The sequence below is a fragment of the Anopheles coustani genome, chromosome 3 (genome assembly GCF_943734705.1).
Source record: "Anopheles coustani chromosome 3, idAnoCousDA_361_x.2, whole genome shotgun sequence".
NCBI lineage: Eukaryota > Metazoa > Arthropoda > Insecta > Diptera > Culicidae > Anopheles > Anopheles coustani.
In genome coordinates this window covers 17,228,218-17,255,629 of record NC_071288.1, presented here as the reverse complement: position 1 = coordinate 17,255,629, position 27,412 = coordinate 17,228,218, and the positions used below count along the sequence as shown (strand labels likewise).

Sequence of the window (27,412 nt, the reverse complement as noted above, 5' to 3'; positions counted from 1 at the left end):
AGTCGTAAAAGAGTTACCTACGTCTTTCAAAGGACATATTGTGAAACTAATTATTGAAATGATACCATAAACAATCCTGTAAGAGCAGAGTGGGGGCATTTAAATGTTTCAAGTACTGAGGGACACATAAACGAACCCGTTTGATGACTTGCTGTAAATCGGATTTTATGACATTTTCTTCAATAAAACAACTTCTCAGCACCAAAAAAAGACCAAACGCCCTCCAAAGCCCAGTGAAACATTTGCAAAAGCCTTTCCCCGTCATGCCAAACAGAATCCGTCCGTTCAAATGGCTGGAACGAAATCGTCGGTATCGCTTTTTACGCAGCGTATAATTCAATTTTGGAAAACTGTACAAAAAAAAATGGAAACCATCATCAGCGTGGGTTCGTTCAATGCAAATAAAAACAGGACGGCACGAACAACATTGTGTGCCACACTATAAATATTATCGTTTCGTATAAAATTTTTACAGATGTGCTAACCTATGTCCTCGCAATTGGGAGCTTCCACCCCGCTGGGCCTACAATTAGTGCACGTGGAAAAAGAAAACCGAGGCAATAAAATGCGCAACCAACCAGCCGACGGAAAGGGGGCTCTAGCAACAGCTTGATGACTGGAAGCTGGGAAAACGCACCATTTTATTTGGTTGTATCTTTTTTGACAATTTTCCTTTCACCTCGAATGAGCTACACGTGTCACGTGGTATGCATGCTCCGACTAGGCACGTTTCATTGTCCATTTTTCTCTCCCTTGTGACCACTTCGCATGGGCGAATTTTATGTAGTTTCTCCAAAATCCTGGTACACACTATCAATTGCAATTCTACCTTTTTCGCATTCAATCGGATTAATGTGCCTACGTTTTTCTATTTGGCCAACAAAAGGAGCATGAAAAACGTTTACGATCGGTCGACCAAAATCGTATTGCAGTTTTATTGCATTTTTGTATCCCACGGTGGGTTGAAGTTCCTTTCCCATGCGTAAGTGGAGTTCTCAATCGATGTCCTCTCTTCTTATTCCTCTTTCCCATGCTGTTCCTTGTTCATGAGGCAGAGATAATTTGCATAACCGTTCCTTCATCTTAAACGTAGCGGATACACACTTCAGGACGCACGACGTACCCGGGTTTATAAGTGCGCAGCAAATAGTATTAAGTAGCAACTAAAAGAGATGATAGAATAGCATGTGTTTTTTTTTTCGCCCTCAATTAATTCATCTTCCCTTCTGCCTCACGCTCGGCAAGGGAAGAAGCACGTTTAAAAACGTGGCGCAAAAGTTCTTCCCCTTTAGCCTTGCAGTTCCCCTTCGCTGAAGTGCTATGTTTTAGTTTAAGTTATGGTCTGTTTTTACCGTCGGAAGAATTAATACCGAAAGGGGAGTCGCGCCACGATCGTTGGCGTTGGGTACGTCTGTCAAAACAGTGGCAAGAAAGTTAGTCATAATTTATTCACAGTATTGTTTCGTATCTTGCTACTCATGCTTCAGTGCATCTGGCTGCAAGCAGATGGTTATGCATTTTTGGCACCGAAAAGAACTTCTCCTTAATACGGTCTGCTACGGGAGATTAAAGAAGCTTGTATCTGTGTGTATATATAGTTGAGCTTTAAAAGAAAATTCCTTTATGCATTCCATCGTTCCATTTGGTGTTTAACTTAAAAGAACCGACCCGATAAAGTTTTTTTTGCCCTTTCAAAGAATTTTTATACTTCTTTTTCGCAACAGAAAAGTCATTCAAAACTCAAATGAAACAAAACAACTTATTTGTCGACCGTATAGTGCCACATATAATTTTATTTTATATTTAAATCGCTTATAAACAACAAATCAGCCTAAAGAACGCATTATACAAATATTACTCAATCCGTCGCTGCATTCTCCGGCGGCGTGTAATTAATCTAATTTTTAAATTTGCAATATTTTGTTCGCATGCGTGCTCTTACTTTCATTCAACGGTTTGCGCATCTTTCTGCGCCATAAATACGACATAAATTAGTTTATTTTGCAATGTTGTAACCGATTTTCGCGACCAGGTCAAAAAACAAACGGTCAAAACGGGTCAGCCCCGTGTCACACGTTCGGTGTTCTCCTGCAAGGTTCATCTGACGGCTCAGAGGGAGTTGAGAAGAGACGCGGCCTATGTGTTCCGTCGGAAAATGTGGTCTAAATGCCGCCTAAAGCATACGATCCACTGTTGTGGCCATGCACATAACGTTAGCGAAAATGGAGCAGATTCGAACGGAGCGGAAAAAAGCGAATACCATTACACCAATCAGCAGCGTATAATTTCGCAATCGAACGAAACCAACAACTTGTTCCGCTTGTGTACCTTTCTACTGCGACTGCATCCAAGGTTTCTCGTAACGTGTTTACACTTAGTTGTTTATGAATTAATTTAGCTTAACATCGCTTCCGGACACGTCCGGAAGACGTAATTTATCTACCAATATGACCCCGCAGCTAGTAGTACGCCCGTCGCGGATTGTTCTGTAAAGATGGAAATTAAAAACGAAGCATTAAAATACCACAACCGGATATAGCCCTCCCCCCCTCGGGGGAGTTGTGTGTGGGTGTGTACACACCAGCGGATTCGGCCGAAAACGGTATGCCAACATCATCCTTTTCCGGTACGCGTCATACTCGTTATCGTTCACTTCCGGGTTGTCCGGCGTAATGATGCCCAAACCCTGATTATTATCCCGTTGCGCTGCCCTGCGGATATGGAAGGAACATCAAAAAGTAAGGTTTTTTTCACCAGAGCTACCACCCCAACCACCATTGTCTCCCTCTGTCTCTTTTTTCCACGCTTACTTGTTAATCGGATCGATAATGCCACTTCCGTCCGCCCCGAGACCCTGGCCCTGCTTCCAGCCAAGCTTCTGGAGCATCTGAAACCCGACGTTGTCCTCACGCAGCTTGTAGTCCTTGTAGTCGCTCAAGTTTGGCTGACGGTTGTTCTTCTGCGCCTCGTACTTCTCCATGAACTTGCGCAGCTCTTCCGGTGGCAAAAAATCACCAATGTGGTGCTTGCCCTCCGACTGTCGTGTCAGCTCGTTGGCCCACTTCTGGGTCGCTTCCATCTCCTGCTGGCGCAGCTTGTGCTCCCACGTGCCGCCCGTCGTGTCCTCGTCCGAATCGTACTCGTACTTGAACCGCCCACTGTTGGCCAACCGATCGATCTCCTGCCGCTTCCGCAGCATGTCCTGGTACAGCAGGTTGATCTTGTAGTGATCTTCCGCCTTCCTCCAGTCCTCCTCGCTGAGGTTGGTCGTACCGAAGTTTTGCCGTGCGTACGCCAACAGGGCCGGATCGGTGCGGTTTACGGCACTCAATTTCGCCGGCGGTGCTTTCGTCAGCGGTGGGAGCGGAGGTGGTGGGTGGTTGAGTAATGGCGGCGCGTTACCCCCGGCCGAGAACGGAGATTGACTGGGCACGAACCGTGGTCCACAGTCGACCGCCTGACCACCCCAACGACTTTTGCGTCGTTTGGCTGCCAACTGTTGCTGCTGCTCGTGTTGCAGGTCGGCTTCCTCGGCGGTGCGTTTCTCACCGGCAAACGAAGAAGAAGTGGACGGATCCTGACCGACCCTCGACTGTCCCATCTCTCCTCCACCTCCTCCTCCGCTACGTTTTCCTCCTGTTTCTCCTTGGGCACCAGACTGGCGCTGTTGACGACCTTGTTGCGATTGCATGGAACTTGGAGGTTGGTCTTGGTAGGAAACGAAATCGGAATCGGTAGAACTGTACTCGGGTCTACGTGAGCCACCCGACTGCGTTTCCGGTCCACCCGTTCCGGACGGTTTCGCTACGCCATTCGCCTCCCGCAGACGAAACTCCTTGTAGTCCTCAAAGTTCGGCTGCCGGTCCGACGTGCGCCGGAACTGATCGATAAACCGCTCATAATCGCCACGCATGAGGAACTCGCTCAAATGCCCTGGCCGGACGCGCTCGTACAAGCGCGTTATCTCGTTTATCCAGCACATGATCGCCTCCAGTTTGGCCGTGTTAAGCCGACGTTCCTCGTCCGAGTCTCTGCCCCGTTCCACGTTCCCTCGGTTAGGACCAGCTGCTGGCGATGGACCACCACGAACGTACCGCTCGTGTTGCTGAATCTTCGAAGTAAGATCGTCAAACAGGAGCTGCAGCCGATAGTGCTCTTGTGCTTTGTTCCAGCACTCCGCCGAGATGTCCGCCACCGAGCCGTAATGTTGAAAAACGTACTGCAGCAGTCCCGGATTGTTACGATCAATGACACCGGGTGCCAGGGTCGGTGGTGGCGGTGGAGGCGGTGGTGGTTGGGAGGTATCAACCACATTCATTACCTTTCCCCCGGTTGCTCCACTCCATGGGGCGGGCTGCTGCCCATCGCGCGAAGTACCGGCGGTGAACGATCCCGACACATTGCCGGAAGTGCTCGGACCACCCTGACCTTGTTGCTGTTGCTGGCTTCCATCCTGACTGCCAGCCGTTCCGGTACCCGCGTCGGTGTTGTCTCCCCAGCGTGACTTTTTGCGAAACTTCTGCCGATGGCCACGTGATCCCCCACCACCTCCACTGCCACCCGTGGCACTTCCACCAGCGCCCGAACTTCCGCCATTCTTCTCGTTCATCGACTCATTCGCACTGTCCCCCAGCCCACCGTTGTAGTCATCGTCGGAGTCGGTCGAACTTCCATCCTCGCGCCGATTCCCGGCATCGAACGTTTTGCGCTTGAGATTCTTCAGGTTGCGTTCACGCGCCTCCCGCACGTACTCCGTGTCGGAGTCCGTCTCCGTGGTCGACTTGTCGTCGTAGAAGTGCCGCTCGTCGCCGTAGAAGTTGGGCATCATATGGATAGGAATGTCCGCACCAGCCGCTCCTGCCGTCTCACCTACCGCTGCCGTTCCCTCGCCACCTCCGTCCGGCTTCTGCCTAGAAACTTCCTCGTTCGTCTCATCAATAATTGAATCGTCCAGCACGTCGGCCGGATCGTATTTGGTATCATCCTCGTCCTCCTCAACCATTGTGCCGCCACCATTCCCGTCTAGCTGGGAGCGTGCATTGCCACCGAACGCATCACCGGAAGCCACATTGGGGTGCCCCTCCGAATGGCCCCTCGATTGCCGCTGCACGACGATCATCCGACGGTAGCCACGGTACGCCTCGGACTGCTTGTCGAATATGAACCTACAGAGCAAATACAAACACACAAACATGCCACGACAAGAGGCAGAGGCACAGTGCAGGAATGGAAGGGAAACAAGAAAGAGAAAAAAAGAACAAGAAAGAAAACGAGACGGAAAGAGACAGAGAGAGAGAGAAAGAGAGAAAGAGAAAGAGAGAAGGAAAAAGAAAAGAAACGAAACAAAAATCGCACGTAAAATATTGTCAGATTTTTTTCCACCCAGCCTCCGCATCTGCTCTCCAGGCCTGGCCCTGGATAGCATTTCTGGGTTGTATTTTTTTTTTCTTTATACCCTAATAACATCACACTCATCTTCCGAAGGATCCGACGGTTGAAAACAAACGGAAGCATGATGTGAGAGAAACACTTAAATGGGAACACTAATCCTTACTGAATCTCCTAACGTTTTCTAGACTCTGTGTCCCTATTCTGTATGTTTTCAAACAGAACAAACTAATCATTCAGTTTCGCTAACTTTACATTTTTCATAACAAATCTAACCTTTTTCTTTACCTTTTCGATTACAAATAAACCTGCTAAAGGCCTACCAAAAACTATCTCCACTTCCCCGTCAATTTCATGGAACCTGTGCTGCTAAAACTCTAAAGATGATGAATATTGATACGTCCAGCAGTATCCTAATTACGTTCAGCAGTATCCAGAGTAGTATTCCTTCTTGCATAACTAAGAAATGTTCTTGAATTGTACGCTGTGTTTTACCTCAATTACAGAACAACTAAGAAAAATAATGTTGAATGAGCACTATAATCCGTTGTATAGAGTATTCTAAAAACTGGCTACAGCACTCCATCAATTATAATATTTTCTGCCTTTGCATGAAAATCTTTCTACCTTGCTTTCCCTAACTGTAGCATTATTTACACCCTGAGCAACTGTTACACCTTAACATATATGTTTATATATATAGTATATAAATGTAGTTATAAAGGAAAACAATTACCAAAGCGATGGATGCAAATCATTTTTACGTGAACATAATTTTTCTTCATAAACATCACCGATATCGGCAACCAATTGAATTAATTCTTCAACTGTGGTTGGTAATTTATCATGTTCTGAAAATACTATACAAAAATTATAACTAAAAGAGCAAACAAACGTAACCGGGTAACCGGTTCAGGTGGCCAACGTGCCGATGGAAAAGTAACGGTACTATTATGGGTAGGGTTAGATTTCTCTTCCGTCCACCGTACGCGGGGCACGGTTACACGGTGCCCCCAGACACGTCCTTTTCCATCGCGCCACATGGTAGCCACCGGTCAGTGAGAAACGGGTACTAACCTTGGAAGTTTGTTTCTACCTCGCCTGTGGCAGTCTCATGGCGGCCCACCTCATCCGTGCCATCGGCCGATGGTGAGCCGGTGGGGGCAACGGGGGGCAAATCGTAAAACGGTTCAAAGTGCACTTCATCGGCCATTTCCGGAAGCTGTGGTGGTGGTGGCGGTGGCGGAGGTGGTAGTGTAGGAAGCAACGATGGTGGCGGTACGTCAAATTTAAACATCTGTTCTCCGCTGGTGCTGTAAAAACAAACCAATGCGATCAGAAAGTGAACAGAGTTTGGGTTGGTTACCTCGACGGAACCAGTCGTTCCGGGAGATGCATGTGGTATGGCTTACCCAGCGGACACACCCACTAATGGAACCGGTTCGGCGCTTGCCGTCGCATCCGGTTCTTCCAACAGTGGTTTCACTTGGTCCTCGGTTTGCTTGACGATTTTTTCACTAAGTTGCTTGAAGCGCTCCAGAAACGAGCCGTCGTTGCTGAACGGGAGCACAACCTTCCCCGCCGCTTCTGGTGCCTCCGGCACTTCGGTGGTACTGCTGGTGGTGATCAGGAAAAACACAAAACATCACATATACATTACATAAGCCAAACACACAGCCACACAGTGGCTGGCATTTGCATCTGCATCAGGGGGGATCACTTATGCTTCACCTCGGCGTATCCTTCGTCGCTTCGGCTGCTATCTGTTTGGCCAATTCCAACGTGCGCTGCTTCTCTAGGATCTGCTGGCGTTTTTGGGCGATCAGTTGCTCCTGCTTCGACATCTGAGCGAATCGCTCAGTTCGGCTAAAGTTTACACGAGGCATACCGACACACTAATCGGCCCGCACACCACCGTCGGTGAGGAGAGTGTGTGTATACACACGCAACTCTTGTTTCGCTGATGCCTTCCCGGATGACGATACGAAAGGCGGATAGATTTATCCCGTGTGGCCGAACTTTACTGCTTTGCACACGCAACGCGATTTTACACAGTGCAACTTAGTTGCACCTGCGAAAAATCAATAAATTCGTACCACTCATCTCTTTTTCCAAACGTCGACTGCACTTTTGATAGCTTTGTTGATGAACGTCATTTTGGACGCCAAGGTGAGCTTGTTTCACCCACGTGATGTCCATCACTGACACTTTTTACAATCTTTTAAGAATAAAAAGGAAAACAAATAATACATAAATTGTAAAAATATTATTATAATATTTAAAAATTTCTGATAAAGTGTTGATGACACAACTGAATGCTTTAAATAATCTCAATTTTGTTTAAACTGGCAACACTGATTTCTTGTTTTGAAAATTTTGCGCTGTTTTCACGCACCCAACCGATCTGCTTTAAAATCAAAACAAACGGCCGCACTGCGACATTTCACCGCTCTATTTCGTGTAAAAATGGATGAATCTCGTCAACTTTCAATCCAATCCAGTGGAAGTGATGCTCAGGAGGAAGAGCTCAACCAGGAATTGCTGAAGTACTACAAAACATCGCTCATAATTGCCCTGCTTAAACAGACTGATTCGCCCATTTCCGTGGAGAATCGTGCGCTGCTTTCGATGTACAAGCACGATGGTGACATGCCTTTAGGTAAGGATGGTGAAATATCTTGGCTGTGCGTTAGATGATCGTCGAACGTGCTCTTTTATATTCCATTCCCAGGCCTAGATCACATACGTAATGTTGAATTGAGCTATCACGAACGGCTTGCGATCAACAAGTATGTCGAGGCTAAGATAATCGAACAGGCGCGACCATTTGTCGATAGAGCGAAGAAATTCTCCGGTGGCAATTTGAGTGAGCTGGCTGTGTCACCACACCAAGAGCAGATCCGGAATCTAGAGCTCGACGCAGAACGAGAGAAGCTGCAACAAACCCTGGCCCAGCTTAAAATTCGCAAGCTTCAACTGATGAATGCATGTGCGGAAGTTCGCACTGGTCCGTACCAGCGGAATAACGTAGAATTGAAGCACGCTGAGGCACGCTCAATTCAATCAAAAACAGAGTACGTAAGCTGTTCTTCGGGTCTGCAGAACTATTGGTGAATTCTAACTAACATATTTTCTTACAGATTAATTCAAAAGCTTATAGCAAGCGAAGTATTCAACTGTACACCACATGCCATTAAAGCCATCAGAGACGTAAGTGCCAACATAGATACGCTCCTAGGAAACGGTAAATAATCATTCTCGGAAATTTAAAAAATCAGTCCTTTTATTATCCATTTTTGTAATTAAATAAAATTTGCAAAGCATTCACTGAACTGAAAGCAGCCAAAATCTAGAGCACACCGCACACATTCAATCCGTTATCATTGTCACCAGTGCCGTTCCCCGCAGTATCCAGTGATCGGGCATCTGATTCGAATCAAGTAAAACAGAAAGTACGAAATTTGTGGACTGGCCCGTCGTTGAAAGAATGCCCGCACGAACGCTCGTTTTGTACAGCGGTGCTTCATAACGTTGCCCCACGTCTAATTCAGTACAAGGCTTAAGCCAAACGACCGGCAAGTGGGCGATCAGTTCTCGATGTCTCGTATCACATAGCCCCCCTTCGGTTCGATCCCATCGACCAGCTTCTATGAACAGGCCGTGTATAAAAATTCCATCTTTCGGCGAACGTAGACCCTTGAAACGGTCGTCCTTCACCTAAAACGGCCAGTAGAGAAAGTGTTATTTTATCACATTTATGACTCATTTAGCAAAATATCTTCGTACCTGTTCAGATTGGTTGTTAAAAATTTCCGACTGATGCAACGTGATATCCATTACTTCGAAATCAAATCGCAATGAATCGATTGGAATGTTATGTTTGCGTGCGTACGTTTGTAGTGTTCCTGTTAAAAATGATTGCGGAAAAAACAGTCCACATATCCACGAAGACTCCGGTATCCCATCGGTACACCAATTCCGCACGTATTCAATCCGCAGCTTCAAGTCCGTCACCCAACTGGCGAGCGTTTTTGTCGAGAGAAATCCCTTGGCGTGCCACAGCTGGGGGACCTGATTGTTTCCGAATGCGCGGTAAACCATTTCCAAGCTTTCGGACATCACCACGAGCCCTTGAATTGCCTTCTCTAAATCTCGCAAGCTGCAATGGATCACATCCAGCAGCCGATCGAACCTCTCCACCTCCTGCAGGAGCACCGTGGTCAACGAAGGTATACGGTTTTGGGAGTCGCGCCGGAGAAGACTTTCGTGCAGCTCGTCACACCCGATCGCAGGTGCGATTGCCTTGCGGATGGAATCTACTTTATCCAGACACAGCTTATCCATGGCAGCCACGGCCTCTTCGCCTTGCGCGTCGCCGCCCGTTTGGCTTTCTAGGAGGGTGTCCAAAAAGAAGCGCGTCTCGTTACGATTGTATATAATGTTGGCATTTTCGTGCATTCCAAAGACGTCTGGTGGATCATGAATAGGTAGCTGCCCAACGTATTCCATGTATTCGTCCATCTTCCGCACTTCAGGGCAGTAGTAAACTCCGCTTGGGCTGTAACAGTATCGTTCGTCTAGGATGATGGGCGAAGAGAACCGCTGCAATATCGATCGCAAACATCGTTGATCCCATACATCCGTTACACGTCCTCCGTATGTTATCTCTCCGTTGATGTACTCCAACGCGTCCCAGGGAATCGCCGCTCGCAGCTCTCGATCGCAATAGATATCCAACGTCCGGAGGGCACATTCTCGATCACTTTCGCTGAACTCGTACGTGATGTTCCATCCGAGCGGACCGAACTTTCGGCGCTCCAGGATTACTCCGTGGAACATGCACAGACCAAAGATCAGTGCACGCCAATTCCGACCCAACACGTGAAACTCGAACCAGCTCCGGTCAAGTTCTCTTAACGAGCGTACGAGATTCGATCGCAACCCTTTGGGAGGTTCATTTGTCACTTTGACCGAGTTTTGTAGTACACTGATCGGAAAAGAACGAACGGGCATCGACGAAAGAAACAGCCGAAAGCCTGAGTCGACCGTCTGCAGACCCATCGCGATTCGGTTCACAATTTTCTCCATCGACTCCATCCAAGACGTGGCCAGGTGACAGTTCTGTAAAAACACCCAGTGTCCTCCCTTGGTGCCAGCTTCGATCAACGTTTCGGCGGCCGGACCCTGGCCCTGTCCGAGGGAAATCGAATGCAGCTTCTCGACGCAGTCACGTTCCTGGGCGAACTTGATCAGGGCCGTCATCGGGTCCGACCCCGGCGATAGGACAAACACCAAGGGAATTAACGGCGAAATGTCCGAATACAGTGACGCCAGACCAGTATTTTTGGGCGGTTCCGTGTACCGCTTCCCAAGCGTATGCCGTATAAATTCCATCACGGCTATCACTAAGAACTCGTCTTTCAATGCGGCGACAAGCATTAGCTTTTCCGAAACTCTCAAACGCGCATTCCAATCTACGGTGGCTGGCTCGGGATCGGGCGCGAGACACAAGTCCTCCCGGAAGTCTTCGATCTCGATCACCATCGAACGGTGCAGATGTTTGGTAAGATTGGCAAATTTTGCCCGATCGTGCACCTCTAGAAAGCAGCATGCAATCCACTGGTTTTCGCTCACAAAAGGTGGTTTGCCTTCCAGTGAAAACTTCCGCTGCGACGGTCCGCGCACGATAAAGCTGAACTCTTCGTCCAAAAACTGCTGATCCTCCTTGCATACGGCGAACGCCACCAAAAAGCCGCATATATGCTTATGCTTCTCGAACAAACCGCGGCAGATGTTGGCGAACACGGTGAACGTAATGTCTTCCAGCAGACGCTGTAGGCGCTCCGGAAGCTCCACCCGATCGTGCGGTTGTTCAACGACCGAGCAGTACACCTGCGTGAAGTAACGCAAACTGAACTGATACATAGGATCGATCTCCGAGAGCGAGGCAACGACAAAGTACAGGATAGCACCGCGTGCAGCCAAGAGGCGATATTTTTCCCGTGTAGCTGCAATATTCAACTCCGTCCGTTCGGTTTCGATTAGCCGGTCGGCAATGATGGTGGACATTTCCTTTGATTCGTTCAACGACTCCACCAGTTCTTCATCGTCCAGTATGTTGCCCTGTGAACCATACAGGACCTTCAAGATTTTATCTTCCAACAGCAACAGCTGCTGTTTGTCAGAGTTTATGGTAGTGATCAAGTTATTGCGCTGTTTCTCCATTTCCGGCAGCTCTATTTTAATAATTTCACTAGATGGATAAAAAAAACAATGCAAAGCTCATCACTAGCTTGTTTTACAATGTGTGGCCGTTTCGTTCTCCCAATACTCACGCGAGCAGTTGATCTTCAAGTCCGCTTCGGGAGACGAGAAAGTTTACCAAACTCACTTGAATGCAAATCTCTGGCAAAAAATGAGGATTAGCCAGCTTAGTTGACATGTACAGGCGGAAGTTACTGTCGTAATCCACATCGACGTCTCCTAGCTTGATCATAAGCCTGCCGTTTTGCAGGAACACCTGCTTCATCAACACGGTTCCTAGTACCGGATCCAACGTCTCTTGAACGTCTTCGATCAGCATGGGAAAACCTTGACGGATGCTGTAGGAAAAGGAATAGAGAATCGTAATGTTATCTAGAACCGACCTGTGTCGTCTTACCATATTTCTAACATCCGCATCATATTGACATCGGTCAGTTTGATGATGCGCAACTCATTCTCCGCCTCCATGTTCCGTATCCAACGGTTGGCCTGCTCCTGCGGGTCGATCATAAGTGGCCACCGTCCACCCTCCGTCGCAATGATGCCATTTTCGACCGAAATTTCGTCCTGCGGCAACCCGTACATGTTCCACTGGCGTATCTGAAACGAATCGCCGAGGATCTGCACTAAGCTGAACGTGGGACTGCTCGGAATGTTCAACCGCTTGCACTCCGAAACCCAAATCTCCGACAGTGTACGACGATAGTCGATCGGAAACGCTCCCAGATAGGCGACGTAGGCGGATGCGACCAGCACGTCGCCCGGCACGGCAAAATGTTCCGCCGTCAGCTGCTTTACCGTTTCACGCCAGCGGACCTCCTCGTCAGCCAGGGCGGACGTCAACCGTCCGGCACGGTTCAATCGGGCCGCCGTCAGGTCGTTATGATCTTGCAGCAGCTTCATTTCTCGCTTCTTCTCATCCAGCTTCGACATGAGCATCGTTATTTTAGCCTCAATCTCGGCCAACTCACTCTGCTTCGATTTCAGTAGCTGCATTACCTCGCCCAACTCCCGTTCGGCTGCCTTCTGGCGCTTTATCTTCGGCTCTACTACCTTGTAGATTTTGGCGTACTTCTCGATGGCAATTACCCAGAGGCACATCGATTTCGCCACCTTTGACACCTTTTCAATGGTCTACATAACCAAAACAAGTAATTATTAGTCTCTAAGTGGTTAAAAAAGGATCGATCGAAAGTGTCTTCCACTTACCGCCGGTTGGAAATCCTTGTGGTCAACGTATGTTTTAATTTTCTTTATAATCGCCTCAGGAATATGCTCTTTGTCGTAATCCTCTAATTTTTTCAAAAAGTTAACATCGGACATTACCACCTTGGCTGTGTTCCAGTCTGGCCTAAAATATGCGAAAAAAACGAATGATGTCTCCTAAGATGCATTCCAATTACCATTTGCTTGCTTACTTTGCACCGAGCAGAATACATACAGCTTCCATTACAAACTGTACCAGCTTCGGTGGCTTTTGAAAAACGCGCAACTCGTTGATGTCGTTCTTGTTGAGCGATTTCAGGGCATCCTGTGCCGCCTGCAGTGTCGGAAGTACGATCTCTAAATCCTTGGCCGCCTCGTCGGCAATTTCCTGCGTTTCAGCCGCCTTCATTTTCGCCTCCGCCTCATCCTTGGCCACACTCTTCTTCACGTTTTCCGCCATCGCGTTGTCTGTGTCCAGCTTCGTTAGTAAATCTTTCAGGTTCTTGGACTTTTCCTCCAGTATCGGTACGAACTTTTTCAACTCTTCGCCCATCTCCGCTACCACCTGATTCGTCTCGAGGATCTTACTGAGCCCGTTCGCAATGCGATCCTTCTTCTGCACGATCGAATCGACACGCTTTTGCACCAGCACCCGATACTGGTTTAACAGCTGCAGGTAGCTGCTCGGTGTCGTATAGTAGTGGCGTCGCATCTCCCGGTAAAACCGCTCCGAGATGTTCTCAACGCTCTCGTGTATCATGACGCAAATTTGCGCGAGATGCTTACACTGGACCTCGTTGTCGGAGACATCTTTCAGCGAACCGATGGCTACACTTCGCAGTGCCTCGGCTGGCCACTTGACGAACCAATCGATAGTGCAGCAATTCACCAACGAAGGAAACATGCGGCAGCGCCTCCGAAAGGTATCACCGACCGGACTCATACACATTATGACGTGCAGGTTCGCCCGGACACGTTTGATAAAGTATTCGAAGATGCCATCGCGGGTCTGATTCGGATGACCGCTTTCGATGCACGGTGCCCGGGCGTTAAGGATTATTTTCTCATACTCGTCACCCTCGAAGAGATTGGGTACCTCGCCCGAGTTCAGTATATTGTTGATGTCCTCCATGAACGTTTCCTGCACGATCTGGCTGTCGGTAATGAGGAACACGGTCGGCTTGTTTAGAACACCCGCAAGCCAGTAGATGCGTCGTAGATCCTCGTGAAACGAGCCATGATCATAACCCCGCCGAAGCGCTATCTGATGGCACTGGTAACCGTTGATGTGGGAGGCCAGCCTCGAAAGGCTCTGCTTGCCCATTCCGGACACCCCAACCAGCAGCCCGTTGCCTCGTTCCGATCGCAGCAACCGCGCCAACCGAACGATGTGTTCGATGGCATCGGTGAAAAATACCAAGTTCATCTCGGTGCCCACCGTCCCATTGTAGTCCTCCAGATAGTCTGCCAGCACCGTTTTCAGTTTCTTCATCTCTTTGATTTCCTCGTACACCCGATCTTCGGCCGCTTGGCCAAACACCAGGAAATCGCCAAACAAAACCGTTTCTTCCGGCTGTACGACCGTGGTTTCGAAGTACCGTTCGCAGCAATCCTGCAGCAGCTGCTTGAAGTACAGTTTGTCCTCGTCGTTAATCAGCCGGTCGTAGAATACACGGAGCGCTTCGTGGTAAAACAGCCGCATCAGTTGCATCGGGTTGATGTAGCTCGATGCATCCGCCTGCAACACTCCCTGGACGCACTTGGATAAATCGCGTAAATTGAACACGTAGTGCGACTTCTTCGGAGTCGGTAGCAGCTCCCCCGAAATGCGCTCGTACACCGAAACGGCCGTCTCCACAATCGGCTCAGCTAGCGGGCGTACGGCCATATTGAAGTCCGTTAGAAAACCACCCATAATCGCTTTAAAAATGGTCTTCAACGAGTCACTGCTCGGAGAGGGCAGTGAAAGGAGTGCGAAGTGTCGAACGAAGCGTGGCGTGAGCACATTTCGACCACCACCGGGCGGTGCGCAGGCAGCCCCCAAGGTAACGTCCACGACATCCTTCCAGTACATCTTCTCCCGATCGTACACTCCCCGGAAGTCGGTAAACTGTCGCAGCAGCTCGATCGGTGGCTGACTGCCGTATCGGTCCAGCTTGGGCATGTTAACGTCGTCAATGAACACGACGATACGCTTGTTAATAGGCGCACCGAGGAGTGTCTTCTTTCGACGTTCCAGGCGTGATTCAATGAGTTCCTGCGTTCGGCCACTTTCACTTTGCGCGGAAAAGTTAACAATTATTGGTATTACGTCGCGTTGCATGAGTCGCTGGAGGATCTCGCGGGCCAGCACCGACTTTCCGACTCCGGTATCGCCGGTGAACAGCACGGGGCTCTGGTTTTGAAGCAGCATTTCGGCCACGAAGCCATACTTGGTCGTGTCGTGCGTGGGCACGAGCAAATCAAAATACGGCACCGTCGGATTGTAAGTAAACTTTGGATGTATCGCATTCCAACTTTCCCAGGTGCGCGTTTTGGTGTTGATGCGGAAATCCCAAAGCGTATCCTTCGGTAACAGCGCCAGCTCGTCCTCACCCTGGAGATTTCGGTAGAACTGCTCAAACTGCTCCTTCGAGTCGTCCAACAAGTTACCGGCAAAGGACCACAGCAGACACCAAGTGAACATTTTAAACACGTACAGCTTCGCTTCGCCCCGTTCCATCAGGTGCAGCCCCTGGGTGTCCTGCAGCAGCAAGTACAGTAGCTTCATCATCATCGTCAGTTTGCTAATATTGACCTGATGGATGTTCCACTTGCAGTTGCGCTGAAGGTACTTTGTAACGGGTTCGTAATGGCGCTCGTACAACTCGAGCAGGTGCTCCTTCAGATCACCATCCATGTGCAGATGCTGGACCGTGTTTAGCCAGGATTTTACTATCGATGTCCAGCCCAAATGTACCGGGTCCATGTACACCATACCGCAGCGTGAAACCGTTGCCGGTGACGCCTGCGATAGATCCTGCACCTCGAACAACATGTGGACCCAGCTGGTTAGCTTGATGCGTTCCGAGTTGGCCAGGCACAGCATTTTATTGTCGTCCAGCACGGTGTTGAGGTTTTCAATCCAAACCGCATCGACGGGACCATCACACACGACCCATTGGTGGATTTCATCTGTCAAGAATGAGGGGTATGTCCAATAAATACCGTTTACAAATCGTCCAAAAAAAGGGAAACGAGATTGTATGACTGACCTGTTACGCTCACTGCTGATCGAATGGACAGTCCTAGAAGTCCATCTCTCCATTCCATTGTAGCCAAGTTTACGAACCCATAAAGCTCATCCATCGAAACAGCTTTCGGATTGAGTGTTTGTATACGAACGGGACGGTACAACGCTCCGGGCACCTGATCAGCATAAAGCTTCTCAAACGCCTCAGCCAGCATATGGAGGACGGTCGTTTTACCACTTCCCGTCGGACCGACGAGCATCACTCCCCACCGCACTACCATCGTTTCGTAGAGTTGCAACGTTTTTAGTACCATCTCTGGAACTGGCTGCAAATTTCGATCGACCATGCACTGCTCGATCGCAGCCTGGAGTTTTCCACGCTCGGGCGATGGAAGATCGACCCCCGGAAATAGATCGCCCAGAATGCCGTTGAACAGGGTCGCATCGTTGGCCAAAAATTTTGGTAAATTCGAGTCTCGCAACGCCGATATAAGCGTCACAGTCTCCGGTTGATCCGGCGAGGCCCGCTTCAGAGCACCGGCCATTACCAGCACACTCTTCACCGCACGCATACCAAAATCATAGTGATCCTGCTGACTGAGCTGTTCGCTGCACAGCTTGTACATTTGCACCATCTTTTTGGCCAGCACTTTGGATCCCTCAAAACCCTCCGAGTAGAGGATCACCTCGGCGATGAGTGCGTAATCCGGTACCATCATCGATATCGGGCGGAACAGAGCCTTCAGGTTGTCCGGAAGCTCCGTTCTGCCCGCGTACCCAGGGTTCATAGTAATGAAAGCCGCACAGGACGGTTTTAGGCGGATTTCACGGCCCTCGAACAGAAAACGCTTCATCTTCGATGCCTTTGCGTTGCGGATGGTAATCAGCTGCTGGGCAATCACCGACAGTACCTCGATATCGATTCGATTGAACTCGTCAAAGCAACACCACGCACCGGATTGAGCTAGTCCGGTGAAAAATCGGCCCATCATCTTGTAATCCAACCCATCGGAACAGTTAAACACAACGCACTGAATGGCGAGCGCTTTGGCCAGATCTTTGGTGGTTTCCGTCTTGCCCGTTCCGGCTGGTCCCGCCGGTGCGCCGCCGAGGTCCATCTGAAGCGCTCCCATCAGGCAGAGGTAGCATCGGTCGGTCAGAGGGGTGATCACTAGCACGCCTCCCGCTCCCAAATATTCGTAGAAATAGGGCAGCCTAGCAGAGGCCATTTTCGTTTCGATCACCTCCGTTTCGGGCAACCAATAGTATCGTAACATTTTTAGCCATTCGAAATCAGTTCTGGAAGAAAACAAAATACGGATTGTATTCATGGAGGAAAGATGGCCATGGAAGTCAACTAGATTCTTACGATTTCTGCACACGTTTGTCGATCATGTTCGATACCATGTCCTTAGCATGCACATCGATGGTAATCAACGCACAAAGTACTCTGCGGACAAGCTTGGATATTTTTGTACGGGCAATCGCGGCCAGCACAGTCAAGTTTTTCGTCAATTTCTCATGAAACGCGACCATCTCGTTGGCAATATTTCCCCCTCCGTCCAGTATGGTGTGCACATCCGCTGCCCATTGCTGCTGGGAAATGGTTAGTACCACCTGGTTCGGTTGCTCCTGCATCCAGAATGAACGATCTTTCAGTCCGTACAGACGATAGCCTTGTCGCATGTAACGTTTCACGGCCAAAAACATGGCCTCCTCAACCTTGGCTAGCCAGTCCTCGACGGCACCACGTGCCTTTAGTCCTATGCCAAACGTGAGCCGTTCGCCTTCCGGTGAAATCATTGCTATAATGTCGTTGGTCATCGTCGGCTCTCCGCCAGTTTCGGATTTCTTCTTGCCAAACTCAATTTTCGCAATGGCGTCAAAGCACTTCGAGAGATGTGGCTGCACGGCATACGGGTTCTTCGTTTGTGCCAGTATTTCCAGCAGCTCGTCGTTCGACAAGAAATAGAACCGTGGAAATGCCATCCGCTTCACCTCCAGGTACGCCTCCAGGCAGCGAGTAACCTTCTCGAGTAGCAAGTTGTTGATTTGCAGCTTTTCAAGCACTCCCTCGGCCGTCATTGCTCCAAGCGCCAGCGGGGCCTTCTGAGTGCGACGCATTAGCTCCTTCCATGCTTTGTCCACCTGCAGAAACATTTGCGTTTCGTGAGGCAACTGTCGCTGGATGTCTGGAGCGGAAAAGATAGCCTCCAGATAGATCCAAGACTGCTGACACTGGACCCATTCGTCAAAGGTTCTCGAGAAGAGATCCAGCTGCGTCACCCAATCGTCCACCTTCGGCTTGATGGGGCCTACATGTCGGGAGGCGGCCACTGTGCTTACGTGGATGCTGGACTCATCCAGCACGGTTTGAATTTCCTCGATACCGGCCAACACGAACACATCCCGATGATCCCGATGGCTAACCACGGTAAGCTCCAACTCCTTCCAGGCATTTTCTACCTTATTGAGCAAGGTTTCCAGGCCAGCCTCGGCACTGGCCATATTCGATACCTCCATCAGCTCGGCTCCAATATCGTCCTCGAACGCATTCGCATCCTCGAACGTGTGTAAATAGATTTCCGTCTCCTCCGCCAGATGACGATTGAGGATCTGTTCAATCTTTATCCAGTGACGTGTTTTTAGCGCCGGATTGCGCAGGAATCCCAGTACCGGTATCTTGTCCTTAAACTCCTCCGCTTCACCCTTCAGCTTTGGAATGATATCGTTTTTGGGCAGATTTTTATCCAACATGGCACAGTTTTTGAGAATCTTCGTGTTAAGCGCTTCCACTTCGTCCATGTTGAGCTCGTGGAAATGTATCTCGTTCCAGATCTCCACCGATTCTTTCCACTGCTGCACGCTATCCCACAAGATCTGGCGCAGCTTTACCTCGTTGATCACGTGGTCAAGCTTCTCAAACCGTGTCACCTCGAGGCGAAATTCCTTTTGGTATTTTTTGTACTCTTGCGCCTTCCGCTGGCACATGGTGAGTCGCTCGGACAGATCGATCAAGCAATCGCGCACCTGCGCCGATTCGGAAGCTAAATCCAGGAGCCATTCCTTCAACACTTCTTCGTGAATTTCTTCGACTTCAGAGAAAATTTTCGTTATATCGGACTGCAAACATAGATCAAATTTGTTTATCAAATCCTGCTTTTGATCACGTTTACGTTGGAGGATGTCGTTAATCTCCTTCAAAAATTCTTCCATATCTGAAACAATAACAGCCAATGCAGCCATTAATTATTAAAGTGGTTTTTTCAATGCTACTAAAAGAAGGTACTAAATAACGCTCACCCAAATATTTGTCCTTATCCTCGTCCGAAAACGCAACGTTATAGGTTTTCATAATTTTCAATGCTTCGTGTGCATAGCTTAGCTCCTTCTCCAAGCTGGCCACATGCTCGTGGCAAACCTCCAGATGGTTGAAGTAGTAAATGTAGTGATTTGTTTCCTCCGGCACAATCAGCAGTTTGGTTTGTATCTCCTCGCCCTTCTGCTCAACGTAGTTGATTTTCTCCATAGCCAGCCGTGGAATGGTTTCGTCCAAAACGGCCAGGAGCTGCTGGCAGATAGGAGTGATTTCCTCTCGAAAGGCCACCTGTTTCACCTGTAACAATCCCAACGGATACGATTCTCCGATCTTCTCGAGATCGGCCATCTGATGGCTGAAACGTTCACAGTATGTTTCCAATATCTGTAGCTTGGTCTCGCCACGGATTATGTTATGGTCAACCGATAGATTTTCCTGATACGATAAACGAATCCGATCAAACTGGACCACATATTCATCTACAGCGTTGTAAGCTTCGGTTATGCCCTCGAATATTATTTTGCTGCAATAAAAACCCCAAATGTAACGAATTAGTTTGTATCCCATGATTGTTCCCTAACGATCATACATATCGCTCGACAGTTGCACATCATTCCGAATAATAAAATCTAAACTTGGTGGGTTTCCGCACAGCCGATCCTCCTTTCTTCCCATGATAGTTGGTCTGCAAATGAAGAAAAATGGAGTGTACTTAAAAGACAAAGCGAAGATATCAAATTAAGGTTTACTTACTCGGTGTAAATGTCGAAGAACATGTCACTTTGAAAGCGATCAATTTTATATACTGTTCGCATGACCAAATTACTCAAATCCTCCAGCATGCGAGTGGCTACCTCCCGAGAAGGATCAAGATCGATGCGTGTCGGTTTCAGCACCAGCTCGACGTTCATGAACGGCTGCTTCCGTGGCTGTTGCTGCTCGACCATGAAGTTCGAGAAGACGTTTGCTAAGTTTTTGAATGATTCACGTAAAATTTGATGCAACAGCGTGATCATCATCTGGTCAGCACACGCAAGAAACCTTGCCAACAACGCGCACAGCTTGCGCTTGTTCGCTCGCTCCGTGAAGCTCATCATGTCTTTGAGCTTTTTCTTATTGGTCACATTTATCGCTTCGTCTTGCGGAGAGAAACCGCGATCGATTAGTGTGTTGCAGCATGCGTCAACTACCAGGAGAAAAAATGAAATCATGAACGATCATCTATTGCAGATTCCTATGATATGCTACTTACACAGTACATTACGCATTTTATCCCGCAGATGATGTAACAAATCCCGCACCTGTTCGAATGTGGTCATTTGGGTTTCAATGAAATAGGGAAGGTGCCAATTTTCTGACACCGACACATCGAAAAAACGGAACCCAACCAGCTGAACGAATTCTTCCTGCATCGTGAGTAGAGCTTTGGCCAACCGAGGCAGTGCAATGAAGGCACATGCTCCAATCTTTTGGCGGGCACTTTCATACTTGTACCACTGAATGTTACGCTGCCAGATACGGAATGCTTTCCCTAGGCGGTAGTGTTTGAAAAATCGTAGCCCCGTGAGCCGTTGATACTTGCGATAGTCTACCAACCAGGTGTCTATCTCGGTAAAGTGATTTTCCGTATCGCTCCAGTAAGTTACACCGTGCCGGCTCACTGTGAAGTACTCGTGTTTATCCGCTTTACTGAATGGAACTTCCCTGTAAAATAATAAAAAAAAACGTTCTGGATTCTTTGGTTTGCTACGAATGGTCCCAAAATACCCACAGAAAACTGTACGGTGTAAAGTGTTCGCTGCTCTTTGGAAACGCATACGATAGAAAAACGAAACTGTTGTCCTTTAGCTGCTTTATCTTGCCCTCGATGAGCAACTCCAAGTCTATGGGAACGGGAATATTCAACTGCCGAGTACGGGCTGCAATCCGCTTCTTTCGTTCTCTGCAAAGAGTTAAATCGGATAACTTCAATGTACGATAGAGATATTGACAAGGGGCTATTTTACTTACTCCCCTAAGGCAAATGTAAAAGTAGCTTTTGGCTTCGTTAAAGCCGATTTTAATTTCTTCTGTCCTGCCGGTTTGCTCATTTTTATAAAACTGAACCATACGCTACCTAGATGCACATTTGGTTGTTTAAACTGCATACACATTTACCATAGCAACTGCTTACTAACCGTGGCAACGGCGACTTGGAAACCATGATCGCCCTGTGAGTGCAAGATCCACTGGTCAACAGGTTGGTGTTAAGACTTGAAGTAGGGAAAAGACCGCTTTAAGTCCTTCAAGTACTCACATGAGAATTGAAACTTAAACTTAAAAGCAACGTAATTCCGCTTTAAAATCATTCGTCTCAAATTATTAGGGAATTTTGTTTTATTATAAAAATATTAAAAGTACGAATAATGCACATTAATTTAAAAATTTAAATATATACTCCAATTCCAAGGAGGTGTCTTCCTCGAGGTCGGTACAATGGACTGCATTCATAACTTTATTTTTCCCAAACATGGCACGTAATGTGTGTGGTCGAGTAATTTTGGCTGCCTCCTAAAATTTTACAAAGCATGTTTCAGTAATGAAAATCGTTTCAACTATATAATTGTTGTGACACTCACCGGACAAATTGGACCACAAAAATCGCGAAAACTCTGGTAAGTACTGCAGCTTTCGTCGTACTTGTTGGTGATTTCCAGAGCCACACAATCTCCGCTGATCATTTGCATAACCATGGACTGTTATTGAAAGAAAATAAATACTTGTTGAATCATAACACGATGAATTGCAATTAATAAAATCCATAAAACTACTTTCCTCGTATTCCGGAACAACGCCCTTGTATACTTCGAGGAACTCTTCGCAGTTTGCTCGCTCAAACCGTAGCATTTTCATAGCAGTTATTGTGAATTTCTTACGCAAAATTTCCGTGATGATTTCGCCTGATTTTCCTTCTCGGACTACATGTGGCTTGATGATGCAAAGTGTACTATTCGTATACAAAGCCGACGAACGTAGCACAAGTTTTGTGTCGTTATTTTGAAATATAAAACGTGATTCCTAAAAAGAAATACATGAACGAGTCAAGTTTTACCAGAGCACTTTTACACGTAAAGCTTACATACATTGGCTGCATCTTCTGCTGATCGTGAGCAATATACGTCATTTCCGTACAATCCACGGAAGCTATTGGGAGCACATTGCTTCGCCTCGGAAATCGATTCAGGACCACATAATTCGCGATATTGGTTGTACGCATTGTTGCCGATGATTTCCAAAGCAATAAACGACTGGCTAGGCATACAGTCCATCAGATAATTCAAGCTTGAAGCCTCAGATCGAACTGATTTGAGCATTGAGGAGTAATTTTCATCTATCTTCAGCATTGCCAAGCGACGAACTCCTAATCCAGCCTTATGTAAATGGGTCAATACCTCCCCTACGTGCAGCAACGCATCAGCTTTTATCATTCCAAATGAGCTTCAAACAACGAGAGAAAACATGTAGCTATTAAACTTCATTTCGGTCTTCGGAAGTTGTTCTCTACTTACAGTTGTTCGTTGGCCTTTTTGTTTCTTGTTTTAGCATCTCCATAGTCCACAATGTCAATTTGTTTTCCAAAGATCAACAGCTTCGCTCCAATAAAGAAATCGTTCTCGCACAGGTCGTCGATTTTTGTGCGACGGAGGAAAGTTTTCCTCGTTTTCATGTCAATCAGCTCAACTGAATTGTCGCTGGGGAAAAAGCTGACCATCAACTGTCGATTCAGATCTGCCTCCTTTTGGTACCATTCTCCCAAATAAACGTTGCTGTGTGTTGTATTCTGCAAATACCGAAGGAGATTTCGTACTGTACCATTTGGTTTTGGAAGTAGCAAACAGTAAATTACCATAGTTGTTGGATTTTATTTCCACCGCGTACCTAACGGCGTTTTTACTGCAAAAGATCCAACGTTCGCCAGGAAAGCGCCTAGTTTGTTTACTACGCTGGTGTTGCCGGGTACGTTGGTTGCCAAGGTTACCGAGTGCGGTGTAATTATTTACCAGCTGTCAGAATCGCATTCGATCTACGATACGCTCTATTGATCTTGAACAGAAAGTAGCTTCGTTCATAGGACCTTGGTTCGAAGAACGGGACAAACATCTCTGTTTCTAATCATCTTAAGCGTCACTGTTTCACGCACACTTGGATAGTCGGTCGCCGAAATCGCATCGAATCGCTGGGTCGAATTAAATCAGTCAAAAACGCTGGAAAACAGCAAAGTAAGAGTTTTTCGCGTAGCAATAACTATTCAACGTTATAGCAATTACCGTTGGGAGTAACGAGAAACAGGAGTTGCACATATTTAAACACCGGTTGATCGTATTTTGCTGACCGAAAGTTGCGGTCGGCAAATCGGCGTATCAGAACGCCGCTTACCAAGCTTGGAGATTTGGCGGGAGTCGGCAGAATATTGAACGTCAAGCAAATTAATATTATTTGTGCTTTCGCTTGCTGTGCCTGAAAATGGGTGATCGTGCTGATGGAGGTAAGTAACAACGCCCAGATGGTAAACGCTTAGAGAACTTCGTCACTTAACCAAGCGGATTGTTGTTTTTTCGTTTTGTGTTTTAAAGCGGAAGCATTTGATGATGCGGTCGAGGAGCGTGTCATCAACGAAGAGTACAAAGTGTGGAAGAAAAACACTCCATTCTTGTACGATCTCGTTATGACACATGCGCTCGAGTGGCCATCGTTGACGGCCCAATGGTTGCCGGATGTGACAAAGCCGGAAGGGAAGGACTATTCGGTGCACCGGCTCATACTCGGCACGCACACGTCGGACGAGCAGAACCATCTGCTGATTGCGAGCGTCCAGCTGCCGAATGAGGACGCGCAGTTTGATACGAGCCATTTCGACAACGAAAAGGGCGAGTTCGGTGGGTTCGGCTCGGTGTCCGGGAAGATCGAGATAGAGATCAAGATCAACCATGAGGGCGAAGTGAACCGCGCGCGTTACATGCCACAGAACCCGTGCGTTATCGCCACCAAAACTCCGTCGAGTGACGTGCTGGTGTTCGACTACACGAAGCATCCGAGCAAGCCGGAACCGAGCGGCGAGTGTCATCCGGACCTGCGCCTACGTGGACACCAGAAAGAAGGCTACGGTCTGTCGTGGAACCCAAACCTGAACGGGTATCTGTTGTCGGCGAGCGATGACCACACCATCTGCCTGTGGGACATCAATGCCACACCGAAGGAGCACCGCATCATCGATGCGAAGAACATCTTCACCGGGCACACAGCAGTAGTGGAGGATGTTGCCTGGCATCTGCTGCACGAGTCGCTGTTTGGATCGGTCGCCGATGACCAAAAGCTTATGATTTGGGACACGCGCTGCAACAATACTTCCAAACCATCGCACACGGTTGATGCACATACGGCTGAGGTTAACTGTCTGAGCTTCAATCCGTACTCGGAGTTCATCCTCGCCACCGGATCGGCAGACAAAACCGTTGCGCTGTGGGATTTGCGTAATCTTAAGCTAAAGCTGCACTCGTTCGAGTCGCACAAGGACGAAATCTTCCAGGTGCAGTGGTCGCCGCATAACGAAACGATTCTCGCCTCGTCTGGTACCGACCGGCGGCTGCACGTATGGGACCTGTCCAAGATTGGCGAGGAGCAGAGTGCCGAGGACTCTGAGGATGGGCCGCCCGAGCTGCTGTTCATTCACGGAGGTCACACGGCTAAGATTTCCGACTTCTCGTGGAACCCGAACGAGCCGTGGGTCATCTGTTCTGTATCGGAGGACAACATCATGCAGGTGTGGCAGATGGCCGAAAATATGTATAATGACGAAGAACCGGACGTACCGGCGAGTGAGATCGAGGTTGGGGGATCTTAAAATGCACCTATCACTGTCCCTCGCCATCTTGCAGATGTTTCGTCTTAAATTTGTTCGTTTTTTTTATTTTCTCATGTACTTTAATCATAATCCTCACCATTGAAATAGTTGTATTGTTTCTGAAACTGATAAAATATGGCGCATCATCTTTAAATCAAACCAGTTTTTGAAGCAGATTGAAGCTAGTGTTTCTATTCGATGCGATCCTTCTAAATGTCTTTGTTTCCGACACGATTCCGTAATAAATAAGAAATTATTCCATCGCACTACACGATACGGTGGTTAAAACATTTGTACGTGGTGTATCTATCAATTTGTTTAATGTATTTAATTTAAATGTCCGTTTAAAAATTACAATTGTACGAATTCCTTGACGGCTATTTTTCGAATTAAAAGTTTATGTTCGTTCAACATTGTTTCTTGCTCTTCCTTTCAGTACTTATAGCATTTTATTTAATTTATTAGATACAAAACACATTATCTTAAAATGTGGTGTCGAGTTTTTTATGGACAAAAATCCAGTACATCGAATCGGGCGTCTCACAATAGGCCAATATTGCAAGCCCATCCATTTACCATTATTGGGCGCCTCGGCGGTGATTGTCCTCTTACCGCACCCATTCATGGAGAGGATTGTAGGGAAGAGAAGAAGTTGTTTTCCAAGGAAAGTTAAATTGCTATAGTTACAATTTTTTATTTTTGTTTTACGAAGCCAGCCAAACGAGATCATATGCAAGGCAATTATGCTGCCGATTTGAATCTCTCCAACCGGAGGCGAGCCTTCTCGGCGTAATCGACCGACCCGACCGATACCTTCTCGGCACCGTTAGCAGCAGTACTGCTGGCTGTCTGTGCAAACCGGGCCTGCCGTTTGGCAAGTTTTTCTTGCTGCTCCAGTTTGCTCATCTTGGACGAAACAGATCCACCGAAACGTTCGGCACGTTTCTTCAGCGCATCAAGAGACGGTGGCTCACCGGAAGATGTAATGCTGCTGCCAGTGCTGGCGGTGCTGGTGGTGCTACTAGCGGACAAACCGAAACGTGCTGCACGAGCTTGCAGCTTGTCATTTGTTCCGCTGCCAGTACTTGGTGTACTACCCGCAGCAGCGCCCGAAGCGGAGACCGACGCTGTCGACGATGCTGCTTGCGCTCCAAACTTTTTCGCCCGCATTTCAAGCCTCTCCAGGGCGCTCAGTTGGCCCAGTTTGACGACTTTCTTTTCTGGTTCACCGTCACTGCCACTGTTAGCACTGCTGTTTCCACTCTGATGCTGCTGCCGTTGAGCTTTTGGTTCCTCCGTTGATGCGGTCGGTGAATCCGAAACGATCGGAGGCCTCGTGATGGAAACATTTCGCTTCAGACAAATTTTACGCTGCGCAGCGGTTGGTACCGCACCCTTGGTAACGGAGCTCTTCGCATCTTCCCCTGTAGAGGACGGTTTCGGTTGTTGCTCGGGAGAGATAGACTTGGATGTTTCACTCGGCGTTGGAGACTTAAGAATCTGCTCCTCTTCCCCAACAGGATCAGTCAGGTCTTTATCCTCATCAAGCAAGTCGTCGTTTAGGTCATCGTCTTCTAGCAAATCTTCAGAGTTTGCCGTATCTTCCAGCACATCCCCACCGTCTACGACGACGAACAGGTAGAAAGTTAAGACACTACTGGCAGGTCAACACACGCACGCGATACTCACCTAACAGAGCGGACTGTAATCGGTCGACAAGCTCGTTTTTATTGCCCATGACGCTCAAACCTCTTGCCTTCAGCTCCTTCTTCAGATCTGCCACCTACGGAACAAGGAGCATCATGTTTTCAACATTTCAGGATGCTTGTGCGGCATAACCACGGATGGCGTCTCCTCCGGCCGCCATCTCCTTACCTTCATCTTTGTTATGTCGTTGTCGCTCATCGCGCTTACCGCACTGTTCTGATACTTGATAAAGCAACTATTTCCTCACTTACAGCAAATACTGTTTCTAAAGCAGGTAACACTAGCTATTTAACTGGAGTAAAGGAAACCAATTTCTTTTTGGGAAATGTATCCGCTAGCGCTTGAGTTTTGTTTACAGTTGACGTTTTTGACAACGCTGCTCGAATGACAATCAGGGCTGTATCCGATGGTCAGC

The 27,412-nt window shown here is 48.0% G+C and overlaps 6 protein-coding genes across 8 annotated transcripts; 2 read left to right on the top strand and 4 right to left on the bottom strand.

Annotated features, from left to right (window-relative positions):
* Positions 1–1,765: 1,765 nt before the first annotated feature.
* LOC131272685 (uncharacterized) lies at positions 1,766–7,473 on the bottom strand. 3 transcript variants are annotated; one of them, XM_058274511.1, is made up of 7 exons: positions 7,120–7,473; positions 6,801–7,004; positions 6,466–6,701; positions 6,125–6,248; positions 2,811–5,165; positions 2,582–2,711; positions 1,766–2,486 (listed from the first exon to the last, which is right to left on the bottom strand). In XM_058274511.1, the coding sequence occupies exons 1-7, from the start codon at positions 7,272–7,274 to the stop codon at positions 2,460–2,462; spliced, it is 3,231 nt and encodes a 1,076-aa protein (XP_058130494.1). In that variant the 5' UTR covers positions 7,275–7,473; the 3' UTR covers positions 1,766–2,459. The 3 variants fall into 3 exon arrangements, with proteins under 3 accessions (XP_058130494.1, XP_058130496.1, XP_058130495.1); XM_058274513.1 differs by having other exon boundaries at positions 6,125–6,239; XM_058274512.1 differs by having other exon boundaries at positions 6,801–7,001.
* Positions 7,474–7,808: 335 nt separating this feature from the next.
* LOC131258738 (uncharacterized) lies at positions 7,809–8,726 on the top strand. Its single transcript, XM_058260116.1, has 3 exons — positions 7,809–8,047; positions 8,120–8,462; positions 8,529–8,726. The coding sequence occupies exons 1-3, from the start codon at positions 7,855–7,857 to the stop codon at positions 8,638–8,640; spliced, it is 648 nt and encodes a 215-aa protein (XP_058116099.1). The 5' UTR covers positions 7,809–7,854; the 3' UTR covers positions 8,641–8,726.
* Positions 8,713–21,499, bottom strand: LOC131272036 (dynein axonemal heavy chain 6). The gene is given in 14 exon segments (XM_058273650.1): positions 8,713–9,105; positions 9,175–11,641; positions 11,724–11,990; positions 12,050–12,786; positions 12,862–13,003; positions 13,071–16,032; positions 16,113–17,389; positions 17,460–19,308; positions 19,394–19,932; positions 19,999–20,094; positions 20,163–20,595; positions 20,662–21,113; positions 21,181–21,351; positions 21,420–21,499. Coding segments are annotated over 14 exon segments (11,865 nt in total).
* A 267-nt stretch (positions 21,500–21,766) lies between these two features.
* LOC131258736 (nucleoside diphosphate kinase 7) lies at positions 21,767–23,423 on the bottom strand. Its single transcript, XM_058260114.1, has 6 exons — positions 23,296–23,423; positions 22,958–23,229; positions 22,532–22,886; positions 22,226–22,466; positions 22,028–22,146; positions 21,767–21,959 (listed from the first exon to the last, which is right to left on the bottom strand). Exons 1-6 carry the CDS (start codon positions 23,296–23,298, stop codon positions 21,822–21,824), a joined length of 1,128 nt encoding a protein of 375 aa, XP_058116097.1. The 5' UTR covers positions 23,299–23,423; the 3' UTR covers positions 21,767–21,821.
* A 187-nt stretch (positions 23,424–23,610) lies between these two features.
* Positions 23,611–25,599, top strand: LOC131258733 (chromatin assembly factor 1 p55 subunit). Its single transcript, XM_058260110.1, has 2 exons — positions 23,611–23,934; positions 24,023–25,599. Exons 1-2 carry the CDS (start codon positions 23,913–23,915, stop codon positions 25,288–25,290), a joined length of 1,290 nt encoding a protein of 429 aa, XP_058116093.1. The 5' UTR covers positions 23,611–23,912; the 3' UTR covers positions 25,291–25,599.
* Positions 25,594–27,368, bottom strand: LOC131258737 (uncharacterized). The gene is made up of 3 exons (XM_058260115.1): positions 27,166–27,368; positions 26,980–27,073; positions 25,594–26,912 (listed from the first exon to the last, which is right to left on the bottom strand). The coding sequence occupies exons 1-3, from the start codon at positions 27,193–27,195 to the stop codon at positions 26,032–26,034; spliced, it is 1,005 nt and encodes a 334-aa protein (XP_058116098.1). The 5' UTR covers positions 27,196–27,368; the 3' UTR covers positions 25,594–26,031.
* Between the last annotated feature and the right edge of the window lie 44 nt (positions 27,369–27,412).

What these genes read in the sequence shown, in the direction of transcription:
- LOC131272685 (XM_058274511.1), bottom strand. Translation starts at nt 7,274, where the DNA reads ATGCCTCGTGTAAACTTTAGCCGAACTGAGCGATTCGCTCAGATGTCG. An exon ending in GCGACGAAGGATACGCCGAG is followed by an intron (nt 7,005 to 7,119) that starts GTGAAGCATAAG and finishes GATCACCACCAG; the next exon opens with CAGTACCACCGAAGTGCCGG. An exon ending in GATTTGCATCCATCGCTTTG is followed by an intron (nt 5,166 to 6,124) that starts GTAATTGTTTTC and finishes TTTGCTCTGTAG; the next exon opens with GTTCATATTCGACAAGCAGT.
- LOC131258738 (XM_058260116.1), top strand. Translation starts at nt 7,855, where the DNA reads ATGGATGAATCTCGTCAACTTTCAATCCAATCCAGTGGAAGTGATGCT. An exon ending in CGATGGTGACATGCCTTTAG is followed by an intron (nt 8,048 to 8,119) that starts GTAAGGATGGTG and finishes TTCCATTCCCAG; the next exon opens with GCCTAGATCACATACGTAAT. An exon ending in TCAATTCAATCAAAAACAGA is followed by an intron (nt 8,463 to 8,528) that starts GTACGTAAGCTG and finishes ATTTTCTTACAG; the next exon opens with ATTAATTCAAAAGCTTATAG.
- LOC131258737 (XM_058260115.1), bottom strand. Translation starts at nt 27,195, where the DNA reads ATGAGCGACAACGACATAACAAAGATGAAG. An exon ending in ACGACATAACAAAGATGAAG is followed by an intron (nt 27,074 to 27,165) that starts GTAAGGAGATGG and finishes CTTGTTCCGTAG; the next exon opens with GTGGCAGATCTGAAGAAGGA. An exon ending in ATTACAGTCCGCTCTGTTAG is followed by an intron (nt 26,913 to 26,979) that starts GTGAGTATCGCG and finishes TCGTCGTCGTAG; the next exon opens with ACGGTGGGGATGTGCTGGAA.
- LOC131258733 (XM_058260110.1), top strand. Translation starts at nt 23,913, where the DNA reads ATGGGTGATCGTGCTGATGGAG. An exon ending in GGGTGATCGTGCTGATGGAG is followed by an intron (nt 23,935 to 24,022) that starts GTAAGTAACAAC and finishes TGTGTTTTAAAG; the next exon opens with CGGAAGCATTTGATGATGCG.
- LOC131258736 (XM_058260114.1), bottom strand. An exon ending in AAAAAGGCCAACGAACAACT is followed by an intron (nt 22,887 to 22,957) that starts GTAAGTAGAGAA and finishes CGTTGTTTGAAG; the next exon opens with CTCATTTGGAATGATAAAAG. An exon ending in GGGCGTTGTTCCGGAATACG is followed by an intron (nt 22,147 to 22,225) that starts AGGAAAGTAGTT and finishes TCTTTCAATAAC; the next exon opens with AGTCCATGGTTATGCAAATG.